This window comes from Giraffa tippelskirchi, chromosome 13 (genome assembly GCF_054371585.1).
Source record: "Giraffa tippelskirchi isolate mGirTip1 chromosome 13, T2T-mGirTip1v1.2.pri, whole genome shotgun sequence".
Lineage (NCBI taxonomy): Eukaryota > Metazoa > Chordata > Mammalia > Artiodactyla > Giraffidae > Giraffa > Giraffa tippelskirchi.
In genome coordinates this window covers 90,745,224-90,762,541 of record NC_137287.1, presented here as the reverse complement: position 1 = coordinate 90,762,541, position 17,318 = coordinate 90,745,224, and the positions used below count along the sequence as shown (strand labels likewise).

General features: G+C 40.2%; 1 protein-coding gene across 6 annotated transcripts in view; it reads right to left on the bottom strand.

Annotated features, from left to right (window-relative positions):
- The window catches only part of SHLD1 (shieldin complex subunit 1), a 106,201-nt gene extending 88,923 nt beyond the window's left edge, over positions 1-17,278 (bottom strand). For 5 of the 6 annotated variants that reach the window (XR_014072982.1, XR_014072981.1, XM_081556420.1 and 2 more), the window contains exons 1-2: positions 17,251-17,278; positions 4,498-4,679 (exon numbers count right to left, since the gene is read on the bottom strand). Coding sequence is in view for 4 of the 6 variants with exons in the window: in XM_081556420.1 (XP_081412546.1) it covers positions 4,498-4,675 (178 nt within the window). In the remaining 2 variants the exon portion in view is untranslated. Of the gene's footprint in view, positions 1-3,392; positions 3,458-4,497; positions 4,680-17,250 lie in introns of all 6 variants that reach the window. The other variant, XM_081556418.1, reaches the window with a different exon arrangement.
- Positions 17,279-17,318: the final 40 nt, after the last annotated feature.

The window sequence follows — 17,318 nt, the reverse complement described above, 5'->3', positions numbered from 1 at the left end:
CTTTTGATCTAACAGTGACCTTGACAAGAGCTATTTCCATGGAGTGATGGAGCTAGAAACCAGGTTGGAGGGTTTTAGGAGAAACAGAGAAAAGGGGAACTGGAAACAGCAAGTGTAGATGACTCTTTTGAGGGTTTTTCTGCAGCAGAGAACAGAGGAATGAGACTATAACTAGAGGGGGATTTGGGGTCTAGGGTGGGTATTTTGTGAAGATGGGAGCTATTAAAACATGTCTGTACAATCATGAGAATGACCAGTAGAGAAGAAACCAATGATGCGGGAGATTACCAGAAGTACTGACGTTGAGCAAATGAAAGTAGACAGAAAGAGAAGAACAGGCAGGGATGGGTCTCCCACAGAAACAAGAGGGGAGAGGGAAGGAAGCTGATGGGTGTGGGGTGTGAGGGTGTGCTCATTCTCTTCTGAGAGCTTCTGTTTTCTTGATGAAATAGGAAACCAAGAGCAGCTGAGAGAAAGGTTGAAGGAGGTAATGGGGATTTGCAAAGAGAGGAGAAAATACTACACCGTGACCCAGGAGGGTGAACATGTTGGGAAAAAAGTGTGTGATGGATGGGCAACAAGGAGGCTCCACTTGAGGTGGGAGGTTATGAATTTAAATGGAACTTGTCATGAAGATGTAGCGAAAAGGCAACCCTTATGTGTTGTTGATGAGAATGTAAATTGGTACAGCCACTACGGAAAACAGTATGGAGTTTTCTTAAAAAACTAAAGCAAACTGTCATATGACCCAAAAATTCCACTCCTGGGTATACATCTGAAAAAAACAAAATCAGTAATTTGAGAAGATATATGTACTCCAATATTCACAGCAGCACTACTTATAATTGCTAAGATATGGAAGCAACTTAAGTGTTCATCAACAGATGAATGAAAAAAGATGCAGTATGTATATACAATGGAATACTACTCAGCCATAAACAAGGACAAAATTTTGCCATTTGCAACAACATGAATGGACTTGGGGAGTATTAGGCTAAGTTAAATGTCAGACTACTTATATACATAGCATTTAAAAAATAAAACAAACTAGTAAGTATAACAAAAAAGGAACAGATGCACAGATATAGACAACAAACTTCTGGTTACTAGTGGGGAAAAGAAGAGGAGGAGGGGTAAGATGCAAAGAGAATTAAGTGGTACAAGTTATTATGCAAAAAATAAATACACTATAAGGATATATTGAATAATGGGGAATATCACCAACATCTTATAACAGCTGTAAATGGAGTATAACCTTTAAAAATTTTGAATCACTATGTTGTGTACTTGTAACTTATATAATATTGAATGTCAACTATACTTCAAATTATAAAAAAAAAAGGAGTCTCGTCACCATGGCGGTGTGTTAAGAGGCCCAGGAGCTAAACGCATGAAGAGCTGGGTTTCCAAAGCCCACCATGTGCCAGGCATTATGCCTCATACACTTTGACTCTCATTATGGCTGTCCCGTGACAAGGTAGGCATTACTATCTCCATTTTACAAATGAGGGAACCTACACAATGCACCCAAACCACAGAAAAAAGCAGAACCAGAATTCAAACCAGGCAGTCTAATGCAGCACCACCACCACCCATGCTATGCAAAACAGTTGTCTCAGACTGGAGTGCTCCTTTCCATTTTCAGACGTTTATAATGGCTTCCAAAATAATCTTTTTTCCATGAAATGTCTAGATTTTAAATCCAATATAAACCTTTCAGTGGTCACCTCAATTCAAAGTAGTTAGCAGTTGTTCTCTTTGGGATGAGAAATAATGCAGAGGCAGCAGGATGGGAGGGAAAGAGGAAAGGTTAAATGAACTACAATTCTGAGCCTAGAAGAAAAAGGATAAGAAATAAGTTAATTCTTGCTTAGAACTAAAAGAAGCTGACTGATACTGATTACTATATCCTAAAAATCAGAATAGGTCTTCAATAAATGGTGTTGCAAAAACTGGATAGTTATATGTAAAAGAATGAAATTAGAACACTTCCTAACACCATACACAAAGATAAACTCAAAATGGATTAAAGACCTAAATGTACAGAAACTATAAAACTCTTAGAGGAAAACATAGGCGGAACACTCGATGACATAAATCAAAGCAAGAACCTCTATGACCCACATGCTAGAGTAAGGGAAATAGAAACAAAAGTAAACAAGGGGGACCTGATTAAACTTAAAAACTTTGGCATAGCCAAAGAAACTATAAGCAAGGTGAAAAGACAAGCCTCAGAATGGGAGAAAATAATAGCAAGTGAAACAACTGACAAAGGATTAATTTCCAAAATATACAAGCAGCTCATACAACTCAATACCAGAAAAACAAACAACCCAATCAAAAAGTGGGAAAAAGACCTAAACAGACATTTCTCCAAAGAAGACATACAGATGGCTAACAAACACATGAAAAGATGTTCAACATCGCTCATTATTAGAGAAATGCAAATCAAAACTACAATGAGATATCACCTCACACTGGTCAGAATGGCCCTCAACAGAAAGTCTACAAACAACAAATGCTGGAGAGGGTGTGGAGAAAAGGGAATGCTCTTGCACTGTTGGTGGGAATGTAAACTGATACAGCCACTATGGAAGACGTATAGAGATTCCTTAAAAAACTAAGAATAAAACCACCATAAGACCCAGCAATCCCACTCCTAGGCATATACCCTGGGGAAACCAAAATTGAAAGAGACATGTATATCCCACTGTTCATTGCAGCACTATTTACAATAGTGAGAACACGGAAGCAACCTACATGTCCATCAACAAATGAATGGATAAAGAAGTTGTGGTACGTATACACAATGGAATACGACTCAGCCATAAAAAGGAACGCATTTGAGTCCATTCTGATGAGGTGGATAAACCTAGAACCTATTATACAGAGTGAAGTGAGTCACAAAGATAAAGATAAATACCGTATTCTAACACATATATGCGGAATCTAGAAAAATGGTACTGAAGAATTTATTTACAGGGCAGCAATGGAGAAACAGACATAGAGAATAGACATATGGACATGGGGAGAGGGGAGGAGAGGGTGAGATGAATGGAAAGAGTAACATGGAAACTTACATCACCATATGTAAAATAGATAGCCAACAGGAATTTGCTGTATGGCTCAGGAAACTCAAACAGGGGCTCTGTATCAACCTAGAGGGGTGGGATGGGGAGGGAGATGGGAGGGAACTTCAAAAGGGAGGGGATATATGTATACCTATGGCTGATTCATGTTGAGGTTTGACAGAAAACAGCAAAATTCTGTAAAGCAATTATCCTTCAATAAAAAATAAATTAATTAAAAAAAAAATCAGAACAGAACCATAGGGGAGTTTAAGAGTATTTTTTTCCCCCACAGAATTCTTAAAGACAATGACAGGTACATACCTTACTTACTGGCAATACTGAACTCATCATCATTATGGCCAACATTTTCTTAGTGCCTGAGTGCTCTTTAAAAATACATATTTGAATTGTAAAGTTAAAAAATAGAAAATAAACTAATTTTAAAAATAAATAAATAAAAATTTTAAAAAGCTTTAAAAAAATACATATTTAGAAATAAATACAATTTTCTACATTAGAAAAAAAAAACTATTTGGGTTTCTTAATATTAATAACAACAGTAATAATAGCACCAGAATAATAGCAACTGACTATCTATGTATGGCAAACACTATGATGGGTCCCATATACTGTTCCCTGAGTTAAATTCTAGAGCTCAGAGGGGTTAAGAAATATGACCTGAGTCACATAACCAATAAGTGACAGAACTCTGAATCTGCAAACATCCAGACCTGGATTAGGTAATAAACAGGGAGGAGACAGGCTTACAACCAGAAATAGTCACTAACTAGGTTAAAGAACTGTCAATAAACTTAAATAATAGAATTTTAAGCAATTCAGTCAGGGAAACTTACCAAAAGGTTGTTACTTAAACTCAAGAGTATACTTCATAAGAGGAACACTAAAGTCTCCATGACACACAACAGGCCCACATGGCTATTTCCTGAAGCTTGTTTTTTTTTAATTAATTTACTTATTTTAATTGGAGGCTAATTACTTTACAATATTGTAGTGGTTTTTGCCATACATTGACATGAATCAGCCATGGGTGTACGTGTGTTCCCCATCTTGAAACCCCCTCCCACCTCCCTCTTTCTGAAATTTTAAAAGAACAAAACAAAAAAACAATTCCACTCTCTCCCTATTGAACCAAGTGTTCCCTGCCTCTAAATGTATTTGGATGGAGATCAGAAAGAGACTCAGACAAAAGGGCCTCCAGGAAGCCACTCCTTGCCCCGGTTTCACTGGGGAGGCTGTCCTTTGAAGTCTCTCCCAACAGTTCCACTTAGATGTTTTTCTCCCCAAGACAATGAATGAGTCCTCAGAGATCCACCACTGGAAGGCAGAGAAACAAACTATCACATACGTGTATGTCAGGAGTTTTTTGTTTGTCTAATATTAGTTTGCTTTAAAATTTGCTTCTTACCTGGATCCACATCAGAAGAACAAGGAATAGAACAGGCTTCCTCAGAACTAAAAGCCTCACTGTTGGTCTCCTGGCTGGGTCTCTGCAACACATAATCCCTTATGTCATAAGCTGATGGCAGGTCCAAAGCATTGCTCTCCTCTGTCTGGCTGCCTGGAGTGGTCTCCTGGGTTGCCATAGTCCTGCATGAAAAAAATGAGACAATTCAATATAGAAGGCATTGCATGAGAGAAGCCTCCATTACAGCCATGGCTTAAAGCACCTTAAAGGCCAAACAACAGTAGAATCAGAATAATTTACTTTCCTGTTATTAATGATTTTCCTTGTCTTCATTTTAGACCCAGTATTTGTTCACTATGTCTCTCTATTATGAGAAATAAATAATTCTCAGCACAGAAAGAAACCATGAATAATTTCAGCTGGAAGACGAACTGCATGTCTGATAAGGATGAAATACTGTGCAGCAGTACAATCCAAGGACTGAATAAATATTTAACAATATGGGAAACTGTCCATGATATATTAAACGGAAAAAGATTTAAAAACTACAGGTAGGGTTTCATCCAGATTTTATAAAATATTGTGTGTGAGATGCATGTGTATGAAATATACAGACCTATAGCTAGAAAGGGCTTCCCAGGTGGCACTAGTGGTTAAGAACCCACCTTCCAAATCAGGAGACGTAAGAGACTAGAGTTCAATCCCTGGGTTGGGGAGATCCCCTGGAGGAGGGCATGGCAACCCACTCCAGTATTCTTGCCTGGAGAATCCCATGAACAGAGGAGCCTGGGGGGCTACAGTCCATAGGATTGCAAAGAAGAGGACACGACTGAAGGGACTTAGCATGCATGTACACACTCAGATAGCTAGAAAAAAACAAGTCTGGAAGGGTATAAAAAGTGAAAGTGAAAGTGTTAGTAGCTCAGTCATGTCCAACTCTGTGACTCCATGGACTGTAGCCCGCCAGGCTCCTCAGTCCATGGAATTCTCCAGGATACTCCACCTTAATTCCAGTGATAATTAATTCAGTGGCTTAATTCCTGGGTAGTGAGATTACAGGTGACTTGCATCTTCTTCTGTAACCTTCAGACAACTGTTAACATGCTAGGCCTCGAAGATACAAAGGTGAGTGTGATAGACACTTCCTTTGAGTTGCTTACGTTGGGATGATCCAAACACAGAGACAGACAATGCTAACACCATGATAAGGTGGAGAGACAGAGACACTCAGAGAGGGGCAATAGGCCTTCTGAAGGAGACTATCCCCAGGCATGGGCCAGGCCATGGCTGGCTCCCAGAGGAACCAGCTTGGGCCACTCCAAGTAGCAAAGGGTGTCAGGAGTATGAAGTGAGAGTCAAGGACAGTCACATATTGGTTAACTGGGGAGGGACAAACCTGTGGTTGCAGATAGATGGCCGTGGGACCTCTGCTCTTCCTTACCAGCTCTAGGAAGGACAGCAAGGCCTGGACTTGTCAACAACTTGGATACACACATCCTCTAGCTGAGCTCTGAAGACCTCAAAGGCGGCTTACTGGGTCCAGCATTTGGACATTTCTTGTTAAAAACTAGGTGTCCCTTACCCCACCTGGTTGATGTTTACCTGAGGGCTGGAAAGGCTCTTTGCCAGCCCTGCCCACCTCTCTGTAAAGTAATTACGGGCCTGGGGAGATCATGGACCCTCTGCTACACTCTGCCTCATCAGCTGTCATCAGTAAACCTTACTAAGGTCAACATTACACCTTGTGACTGCCATGGGCCATCAAGCACCACGAAGAGGAGACACATGGTCAGATCTGCAGATTTGGCAGCTGAACAGCAACGGATTTGCAGGGCCTAAGTAAGCTCAGTGGCAGGCAATTTCAGAAGCAACAGGAATTCGATCACCTGCTGTGGTCCCAGGGAGGAAGAGCATGTGAATGAGGGCAGGACACTAGCAGCCAAGAGCAGGGGGCAGGTTAAGAACATATTTAGGAACAAAGATGAGAGTCAAACTTAATAACTAAATGGATAAAGGGGCTAAAGAGAAACCAGGAGTCAACAAGGAGTGACAGCTTCAGTGATGGGGCTATATCATCAACTGAGTTAGAGGAGACACGAGAAACACAGGCTTGGGAGGAGGCAGTATTCCAAATTATGGAATACTATCCAGTTGTTAAAATGACAGTCAGAACTTGAAAGATGTATGTCTGAATGACAGAAGCAATTTCAGAATAACATGAACAGTATACTAATATGAGAAGTTAACATTTATTGAGTGTTTACTGGATGCCAGGCATTGTGCTAAGAGCTTCCTCCACCACAGTCCTATGAGGCAGGTAATCTTATTACATATCACCCTCATTTACAGTCAGATAGTCAGTCTCCAAACACAGGAGAAGCAGAGTAACTCGCCCAAGGAAACCTGTGTAGAAAGTACCAACCTAGGATGAACCCAGCTCCAAGACCTGCCAGCCTTCTGTGCCTGCAGAGCCTCCTGTCTGCAGCCCAAGCTACCACCTGATCAGGCAAAAATAGGGAGGTATAAAAACAAATCAACAGAGAGACATGGCAAGATCATGCTCGTCTGAGGGCACCTAGTCACATGCCACTGTGGACATTCCTTCAGGCAGACACTGAGCCAAGACATCAGCTGATTGTTTCTGAAAGTAGTGATAAAGGTTCCCAAAGAAGTAAGAACATCCTGTCTTTGCACAGGTGCTGAATTAGCCTACCAAGCCTGAGGTTTCAGCAAACATATACGCTGCAGGCATCTGTGGCTCCTCCTTCTGCTCTCATCTTACCAAACCCCGCTCTAGAGGCTTCGGGAAGGGAACAAGCAGGTCAGTGAATGACAACCAAGTATCCTGCCTGCCTACCAAGGTGCCTTGGAATCAGCCAAGGGTCTCCTGCATTGCAGGCAGATTCTTAACCAACTGAGCTATCAGGGAAGCCACATATAAACAATGTAATATTCTGCCATATAAAAGAATAAATCTTGCCATCTGCAGCAATGTGAATGGATCTAGAGGGCATTATAAATGAAATGAGTCAGAGAAAGACAAATACTTTATGATCTCTCTTATATGTAGAATCCAAAAAAGCTTTATATGTATATATATATAACGTATTCACATGTGGCTTCCCTGACAGCTCAGTTGGTTTTGGTTTTGGATTAAAATGATCACTGCCAAGACCTATACCACCTCTATTTTCTTACAGGATTTTTACTGTTTTAGGTCTTAAATTCAAGTCTTTAATCCATTTTGAGTTAATTTTTGTGTATGGTGCTCCAGTTTCATACTTTTGCATGTGGCTGCCAATTTTCCCAACACTATGTATTGAAAAGACTATCCTTTCCCCATTGAATATTCTTGTCTCCTTTATCATAAACTAACTGATCATATATGTATAGGTTTATTTCTGAACTCTCTATTCCGTTCTACTGATTTATGTGTCTGCTTTTATGCCAATACCATACTGTTTTAATTATTATAGCTTTGTAATATAAATCAGGGAGCATGATGCCTACAGCTTCGTTCTCAAGATTGCTATGGCTATTCAGCATCTTTCATAGTTTAGTTCTAAAAATTTTAGTGTTTTGTTGTTGTCATTTTATTACTGTGAAAAATGTCATTGGGATTTTTGATAGATATTGCATTGAATATGCATATTGTTTGGGGTAGCATGGACATTTTAATATTAATTCTTCCAATCCATGAGCACAGAATATCTTTCCATTTATTTGTGTCTTTTTTAATTTCTTTCATTAATATCTTGTAGTTTTCACTATACAGGTCTTTCATTTTCTTGGTTAAATTTATTCCTAGGTAAAAACAAAAAATATTTTAAGAAGAAAATTTATTCCAAGGTATTTTATTCTTTTTGATGCAACTGTAAATGGGATTGTAGTCTTAATTTCTCTTTCCAATAGTTCACTACGTAACAGATTTTTGTGTGTTGATTTTGTACCTCACAACTTTGCTGAATTTGTTTATTAGTTCTAACAGTTTGTTCACAGAGGTTTTAGGGTTTTCCATACATAATATCATGTCATTTGCAAATAGTGACAGTTTTACTTCTTTTCCAATTGAGATGCCTTTCACTTCTTTTTCTTGCCTAAATGCTCTGGCTATAACTTCCAATACTACATTGAACAGAAGTGGCTAGTGTAGCCATCACTGTCTTGTTCCTGATCTTAGCTATGGGCTTGTCACACATGGTCTTTGCCTAGATTTCACAATTAACATTTTACTATGATTCTCTTTTTCAGATAACCAGCTATCCAACCCTCTATTACTCTATCAATTCACCTTATTTTTATACATATTTCCATTTAAAAATGGATAATAATGAAAGCTTCTGAGGGAATGCTTAAGAAGATACAATCAGTTTGCCTTTTCAAAGGCTCACTCTGTCAGCTGAGTGAAACACAAATCAGAAGAGAGTAAACATGAAGCAGGGAACACAGCTAGGAAGATCTGCAGAAATGTCCTAAGATGTGCAGGGGCTCTGGAGTTGGAGAGACAGATCTCATTTTTTAGCTGTCATCCTGGGCAAGTCACTTAACCTCAGTTTCCTCATCTATAAAAATGGTTGTCATAAGAATTATACAAAATTTATGCACATAAATACTTAGTATAGTCTCTGCACTCAATAATGGCTAGCTCCAAAAAGTAAAAATAGTAATAAATAAAAAGCAAATCACAAGCTCCTCTCTTCCCAGACTATCACCAGCCCATTTGCCCCCCTATTTCCCATTCTGCAGCCATCTTGCTTCTTTCATTCTTTACCAGTATATTCTATGGTCCACAGTCTTATTAATACCCTGATCTTCCCCACCCTGCCCATCCTGTCTTTTCCTCAGCTATCTACCTACTGGACATGAGAGTCATCAAACAGGTGAGGGCAGACTGACTCATTCTAAGTATCTGAGAACCCACATATAATGGGATATCTGGCCAAATAAATCCTGAGATGTTTATCTCATAACTTCCTCTCAGTCCCCTGCTTTTTAAAAACATTTATTTATTTGGACGCCCCAGGTTTTAGCTGCAGCATGTGGAATCTAGTTTTCTGACCAGCGATCACACCCAGGCCCTTTGCAGTGGTAGCACAGAACCTTAGCCACTGGACTAAAGGAAAGCCCCTCAACGCCCTCCCTAACACTTCCATGTTTTCTCTACTCTTCTCCAACTGGACCCTCCCCATCACTCTCACAACTTCCTCTTCATTTCAATAGATCATCTTACTTCCCAACTGACAAGGAAACAGAATCCAGCAGAGGAACTTCATCTCCATCAAAACATAACAAAGGCTCCCATATCTGCGCTCAGTCATGTCCAACTCTTTGCAACCCCACAGACTTGCAAGGCTCTTCTGTCCATGGAATTTTTCCAGGCAAGAATACTAGAGCAGGTTGCCATTCCCTTCTCCAGGGAATCTTCCTGACCTAGGGATCGAACACGGGTCTCCTAAATTGCAGACAGATTCTTTACCATGTGAGCCAAGCTGTCCCTTGTGTGGCAAAGGCCAACCACTATACCTGGGCTTTAGATTCAACTCTCTGGACCTTTCCAGAAGCCTTAAGTGATGATAATCCCTTCTCTGGCTTCTGTTTCACTGGATCTTCATTTACACTTTTTAAATCGCTCTCATTTTCAATAAAAAGTGGTATGTAAAAGAATGTCCTTATTCTTTGGAATGGCACCCAAATATTTTAGTTTTAGAGAAACATGATGTCTGCAACATATTAATATACATTTTTGTTGCTGTTCAGTCAGTCAGAACTGTCTGACTCTTTGCAACCCCACGGACTCCAGCATGCCAGGCTTCCCTGTCCTTTACTATCTCCTGGAGTTTGCTCCATGAGTTTATCTCCGTGAGTTTGCAAACTCATGTTCATTGAGTCCATAATGGCATCCAACCATCTCATCCTCTGTTGCCCTCTTTTCCTTCTGCCCTCAATCTTTCCCAGCATCAGTCTTTTCCAATGAGTCGGCTCTTAGCATCAGGTGGCCAAAGTATTGGAGCTTCAGCTTCAGCATCAGTCCTTCAAATGAATATTCAGGGTTCCTTTTCCTTTAGGATTGACTAGCTTGATCTCCTTGCTTGATCTCCTTTTCCTTTAGGATTGACTGCTTGATCTCCCCCTATCCAAGGGACTCTAAAGAGCCTTACAAATAGCTGAGAAAAGAAGAGAAAGTGAAAAGGTAAAGGATAAAAGAAAAGATATACCCATCTGAATGCAGAGTTCCAAAGAATAGAAGGAGAAATAAGAAAGCCTTCTTAAGTGAACAATGGAAAGAAATAGAGGAAAGCAACAGAATGGAAAACACTAGCGATCTCTTCAAGAAAATAAGAGATACCAAGGGAACATTTCATGCAAAGATGGGCACAATAAAGGACAGAAATGGCAAGGACCTAACAGAAGCAGGAGGTATTTAGAAGAGGTAGCAAGAATACACAGAACTATACAAAAAAGATCTTAATGACCCAGATAACCACAATGGTGTGGTCACTCACCTAGAGCCAGATATCCTGGAGTGTGGAGTCAAGTGGGCCTTAAGAAGCATGAATATGAACAAAGTTAGTGGAAGTGATGCAATTCAAACTGAGCTATTTAAAATCCTAAAAGATTATGTTGTTAAAGGGCTGTACTTAATGTGCCAGCACATTTGGAAAACTCAGCAGTGGCCACAGGACTGGAAAAGTCAGCTTTCATTCCAATCCCAAAGAAGAGCAATGCCAAAGAATGTTCAAATTACTCACAATTACATTCATTTTGCATGCTAGCAAGGTAATGCTCAAAATCCTTCAAGCTAGGCTTCAACAATATATGAACTGAGAACTTCCAGATATATGTACATGCATAAAAGAGAGAATGATAAAGTAAATTGGGCAAAGGTAGACAATTGGTGAATCTGGAAAATGTTATTTGAGAGTTCCTTGTACTAGTGTTGCAATTTTCTGAAAGGGTAAAATTATATGAATATGAAAAGTTGTCAAGAAAGTAAAGCAAAAAGAAAACCTTTGACACCTGCCTTCCTTACAGCCAATCTCCTCTCACTTCCACAGACTTCTCAGGAGTCTAGAATTGGCTCATTTCCTCATCTCTACCAACTCAATCTCTCCACCATAACTTCTAAAAACTCCTTCTTCTGACATTCTTTCTTTACTTTTCAGGAAGCCACTCATCCGACTGACATCCCATCTCTGCCTGCTTTGTGGTTCATCTTCCATCTCCAACTGGACTTCTTCAAGGATCAGTCCAAGGCTTTCTCCTCTTCTTTACTCCTCTGAAACATTAATTACCACTCAGAAATGTCTAGTCTAGTTCCCCAACCTCAGAACCCTTTCTTTCTATCAGGTTTTCCAATAAGCCCTGCTTCCTCCCACTGCACCTGTCCTTCCTTCTTGTAGATAACTATTCTAAAAAATGGAAGAGGAGAGAACACTTCCAAGTTTACTCTATGAGCCCAGTGTTATCCTAACACCTAAACTAGTCAAAGACATCACAAGAAAACTATAGACCAATATTACGAATACAGACAAAACTAGCAACATATAAAAAGGCTTATACTCTGTGATCAAGCAGAACTTACCAAAAATGCAAAGTTACTTTAACATCTGCAAATCAATCAATGTAATACATTATAATAGAATAAGGGACAAAAACCACAACAGACACACACACACACAATAATTTGGCAGTCAAATACCCACTCACTATCAAAACACTCAACAAGCTAGGAATAGAAGGGAACTTCCTCAATCTGATAAAGGGCAATTTTTTTTTCTGGCCACTCCTTGCAGCATGCACAACTTCCCCTAACCAGGGACCAAACCCATGCCCCCTAGCCACTGGACCACCAGGGAAGTCCTAAAGGGCATTTTTTTTTTTTCCTAATGGGAATTTTTGAAAAACCTGAGGCTAGCATGGAACTTCATGGTGAAAGACTGAATGCTTTTGCCTTAAGATTGGCAACAATATCAACTGCTTTCATCACGTCTATACAACATTGTACTGAAGGTTTTAGCTGCACAATTTGGCAAGAAAATGAAATAAAAATGTTCCAGATTGGACAGAGAAAAGTAAAACTATTTCTATTAGCAGAAGACATGATCTTATGTATAGAAAGTCTCAATGAATCCACTTAAAAAAAAACTAGTAGAATAATTAAACAAGTTAATCAAGGTTGCAGGATACAGGATCAATACAGAAAAATCATTTGTATGTATATACACTAGCAGTAAAAATCTAAAAATGAAATTAGGACTTCCCTGGTGGTCCAGTGGTTAAGAATTCGTCTGCCAATACAGCAATACAGCTTTGATCCCTGGTCCAAGAAGATCCCACATGCCTCGGGGCAACTAAGCCTTTGCACCACAACTACTGAGCCTTGCTCTAGAGCCCATGTTTCACAACAAAAGAAGTCACCACAACGAGAAGCCCATGCACTGCAACTGGAGACTAGCACCCACTCATCGCAACCAGAGAAAGCCCACGCAATGCAGCAAAGACCCAGTGCAGCCAAAGATAAATAAAATAAACAAAAATAAATTGTAAAAAAGATAAAAATAAAATAATAATATAATTTCATTTACAAAAGCATAAAAAGAATAAAATTCTATAGCTCAGTCAGTAAAGAATCTGCCTGCAATGCAGGAGACCTGAGTTCTATTCTTGGGTTGGGAAGAACCCCTGGAGAAGGAAACAGCAACCCACTCCAGTATTCTTGCCCGGAGAATCCCATGGACAGGGGAGCCTGCTGGGCTCTAGTCCATGAAGTTTCAAGAGTTGGACACAACTTAGCAACTAAACCACCATACATTTAATGAAAAATATGTAAGGCATGTACACTGAAAACTATTTTAAAATGTTGAAAGAAACTAAAGATCTAAGTGAATGGAAAGACATCCTATGTTCACAGAATAGAACACTTACTATTTTAAAATGACAATATTGCCCAAATTGATGTATGGATCAATACAATTCTTACAAAATATGTTGGCTTTTTTTTAGTTTGCAGAGGCTGAGAAAACTATTTTAAAAATTCATATGGAAATGCAAGGGGCCCATAAAGCCAAACAATCTTAAAAACAAAGAACACGAAGTTACAGTATCCACACTTTCCAATTTCAAAACCAACTACAAACCAACAAACCACCAACTACAAGCTTCAGTAATCAAGGCTGTAGTATTGAAATAAGGACAGTCATAGAGGTCAATGTAATAAAATTGAGAGTTTTGATGTAAAATTTTATATTTACGGTCAACTGATTTTCTCCAGCATCCAAGACAATTCCACAGGACAAAAACAGTCTTTTCAACACTGAGACAAGTGGATATTCACATACAAAAAGAAAGGTAAAATAGCTCAAGTACTTTGGAAAACAGTTTAGCAGTTCCTCAATTGTTAGAGTTATACTTGGATCAGGCAATTCCATTCCTAGGTATCAATATATATGTACAAGAGAAATAAAAACATGTGTCTGCACAAATTGTACACAGATGTTCATGTGTGCATGCATGCTCAGTTGCTTAGTCATATTTGACTCTTTTGAGACCCCATGGACTGTAGCCTGCCAGGCTCCTCTACCCATGGGAGTTTCCAAGCAAGAATACTGGAATGAGTTGTTATTTCCTCCTCCAGGGGATCTTCCCTACCCAGGGAGCAAACCTGTGTCTCTTAAGTCACCTGCATTGGCAGGCAATTTCTTTACCAACAAAGCCCCCACAGATGTTCACAGCAGCTTTGTTTATAAGAGCTAAAAAGTGGAAACAATCCAAATATCTATCAACTGGTGAATGGATGAATAAAATGTGGGGGGCACTAGTGGTAAAATGCCTTATGGCAGAAAACAAAGAGGAACTAAAGAGCCTCTTGATGAAGGTGAAAGAGGAGAGTAAAAAAGCTGGCTTAAAACTCAACATTCAAAAAAAGAAGGTCATGGCATCTGGTCCCATCACTTCATGGCAAATAGATGGGGAAACAATGGAAACAGTGACAGACTTTATTTTCTTGGGCTCCAAAATCACTGTGGATGGTGACTGCAGCCATGAAATTAAAATTTCATTCTTCCTTGGAAGAAAAGCTATAACAAACCTAAACAGCGTATTAAAAAGTAGAGATATTACTTTGCTGACAAAGGTCCATCTAGTCAAAGTTATGGTTTTTCCAGTAGTCATGTATGGATGTGAGAGTTGGACCATGAAGAAGGCTGAGCACAGCATTGATGCTTTTGAACTGTGGTGTTGCAGAAGACTCTTTGAGAGTTCCTTGGACTGCAAAGAGATCAAACCAGTCAATCCTAAAGGAAATCAATGATGAATATTCATTGGAAGGACTGATGCTGAAGCTCCAATACTTTGGTCACCTGATGCAAACAGCCAACTCATTAGAAAAGACCCTGATGCTGAGAAAGATTGAAGGCAGGAGGAGAAGGGGAGAACAGAGGAGGAGATGGTTGGAAGGTATCACTGACTCAATGGATATGAGTTTGAGCAAACTCTGGGAGATGGTGAAGGACAGGGAACCCTAGCATCCTGTGGTTCACGGGGTTGCAAAGAGTCAGACACGACTGAGCAACTGAAGGACAACAACTAGCGGTAAAGAACCCGCCTACCAACGCAGGTGATGAAAGAGATGCTGACTCAATCCCTGGGTGGGGAAGACTCCCTGGAGAAGGGCATGGCAAACCACTCCAGTATACTTGCCTAGAGAATCCCACTGATAGAGAAGCCTAGGGGGTTATGGGACATAGGGTGGCACTGAAGCAACTTAGCAAGAACACACACATATGAATATAAGGAATATTTTTCTGCAGTAAAGGAATTAAGTTCCAATACATGCTAGCACAAGGAGCCTATTATACAGAGTGAAGTAAGCCAGAAAGAAAAACACCAATACAGTATACTAACACATGCAGAGTACATCATGAGAAACGCTGGGCTGGAAGAAACACAAGCTGGAATCAAGATTGCCGGGAGAAATACCAATAACCTCAGATATGTATGCAGATGACACCACCCTTATGGCAGAAAGTGAAGAAGAACTAAAGAGCCTCTTAATGAAAGTGAAAGAGGAGAGTGAAAAAGTTGGCTTAAAGCTCAATGTTCAGACAACTAAGATCATGGCATCTGGTCCCATCACTTCATGGGAAATAGATGGGGAAACAGTGCAAACAGTGTCAGACTTTATTTTTTTGGGCTCCAAAATCACTGCTGATGGTGATTGCAGCCATGAAATTAAAAGACGCTTACTCTTTGGAAGGAAGGTTATGGCCAACCTAGATAGCATATTTAAAAGCAGAGACATTACTTTGCCAACAAAAGTCCATCTAGTCAAGGCTATGGTTTTTCCAGTGGTCATGTATGGATGTGAGAGTTGGATGGTGAAGAAAGCTGAGCGCCGCAGAATTGATGCTTTTGAACTGTGGTGTTGGAGAAGACTCTTGAGAGTCCCTTGGACTGCAAGGAGATCCAATCAATCCATCCTAAAGGAGATCAATCCTGGGTGTTCATTGGAAGGACTGATGTGGAAGCTGAAACTCCAATATTTTGGCCACCTCATGCAAAGAGCTGACTCATTGGAAAAGACCCTAATGCTGGGTAGGATTGGGGGCAGGAGGAGAAGGGGACGACAGAGGATGAGATGGTTGGATGGCATCACGGACTTGATGGACATGGGTTTGGGTAGACTCCGGGAGTTGGTGATGGACAGAGAGGCCTGGCATGCTGCAATTCATGGGGTTGCAAAGAGTCGGACACGACTGAGCAACTGAACTGAACTGATATATGGTATTTAGTCAATCGGTAAAGATAACCCTGTATGCGAGACATCAAAAGAGACACAGATAAATAGAACAGTATTATGGACTCTATGGGAGAGGGCTAGGGCGGGATGATATGGGAGAATGGCATGGAAGCATGTAAATTATCCTATGTGAAACGAATTGCCAGTCCAGGCTCAATGTATGATACAGGGTGCTCAGGGATGGTGCACCGGGATGACCCAGAGGGATGGGATGGGGAGGGAGGTGGAAGGGGGGTTCTGGAAGGGGAAAACATGTACACCCATGGTGGATTCATGTCAATGTATGGCAAAACAAATACAATATTGTAAAGTTAAAAAATAGAAAATAAACTAATTAAAAAAAAAACCTTTTAAAACATTATACTTGGTGAAAGAAGCTACTCAAGAAAGACCACACATTGTATGATGGCATTTATATCAAATATGCAAACAAGCCTATAGAGACAAAAAGTAGACTAGTAATTGCCTAGGACTGGGAGGCCCTTCTGAATAGAGAGTGACTGCTAACTGGTACAGGGTTTTTCTTAGAGGTGATGAAAATATTCTAAAATTAGACTGTGGTGATGGATGCACAATGCTGGGGGTATATGAAAAACCACTGAATTTTACACTTTAAATAAGCAAATTTTATAATATGTGAATTATAGTTTGGAAAAGTTATTTAAAAAAAAAAAGAACCGAAGCTCATCTAGACACGCTGCACGCAAATTCTGGGGCTTCCGCAAAGGGTTGGCGGCAGAGGCCGTACAAGGTGGGGGTAGGAGGAGTTTGGGAGTTTGCCAGGGAAAGCGGCCATAACTTCCCAATTAGGAAAGAACGGTTTCCTAGTTGCCTAGAGAATCTCCTCGATGCCTCGCGGAGAGCCCCCTCCTTCCCCCCCTCCTCCCAATCGAAAGCCTTCAAAAGTTCGCAGAGAAAACTGGCCAGAAAAGTCGCCAGCTCCCAGCTGCACTCACCATCCCGCAGTAGCTGCAGTCTGGAACCGGAAGCGGTTGCGCCACGTTTGTTATGGGAAAAGCGAGGT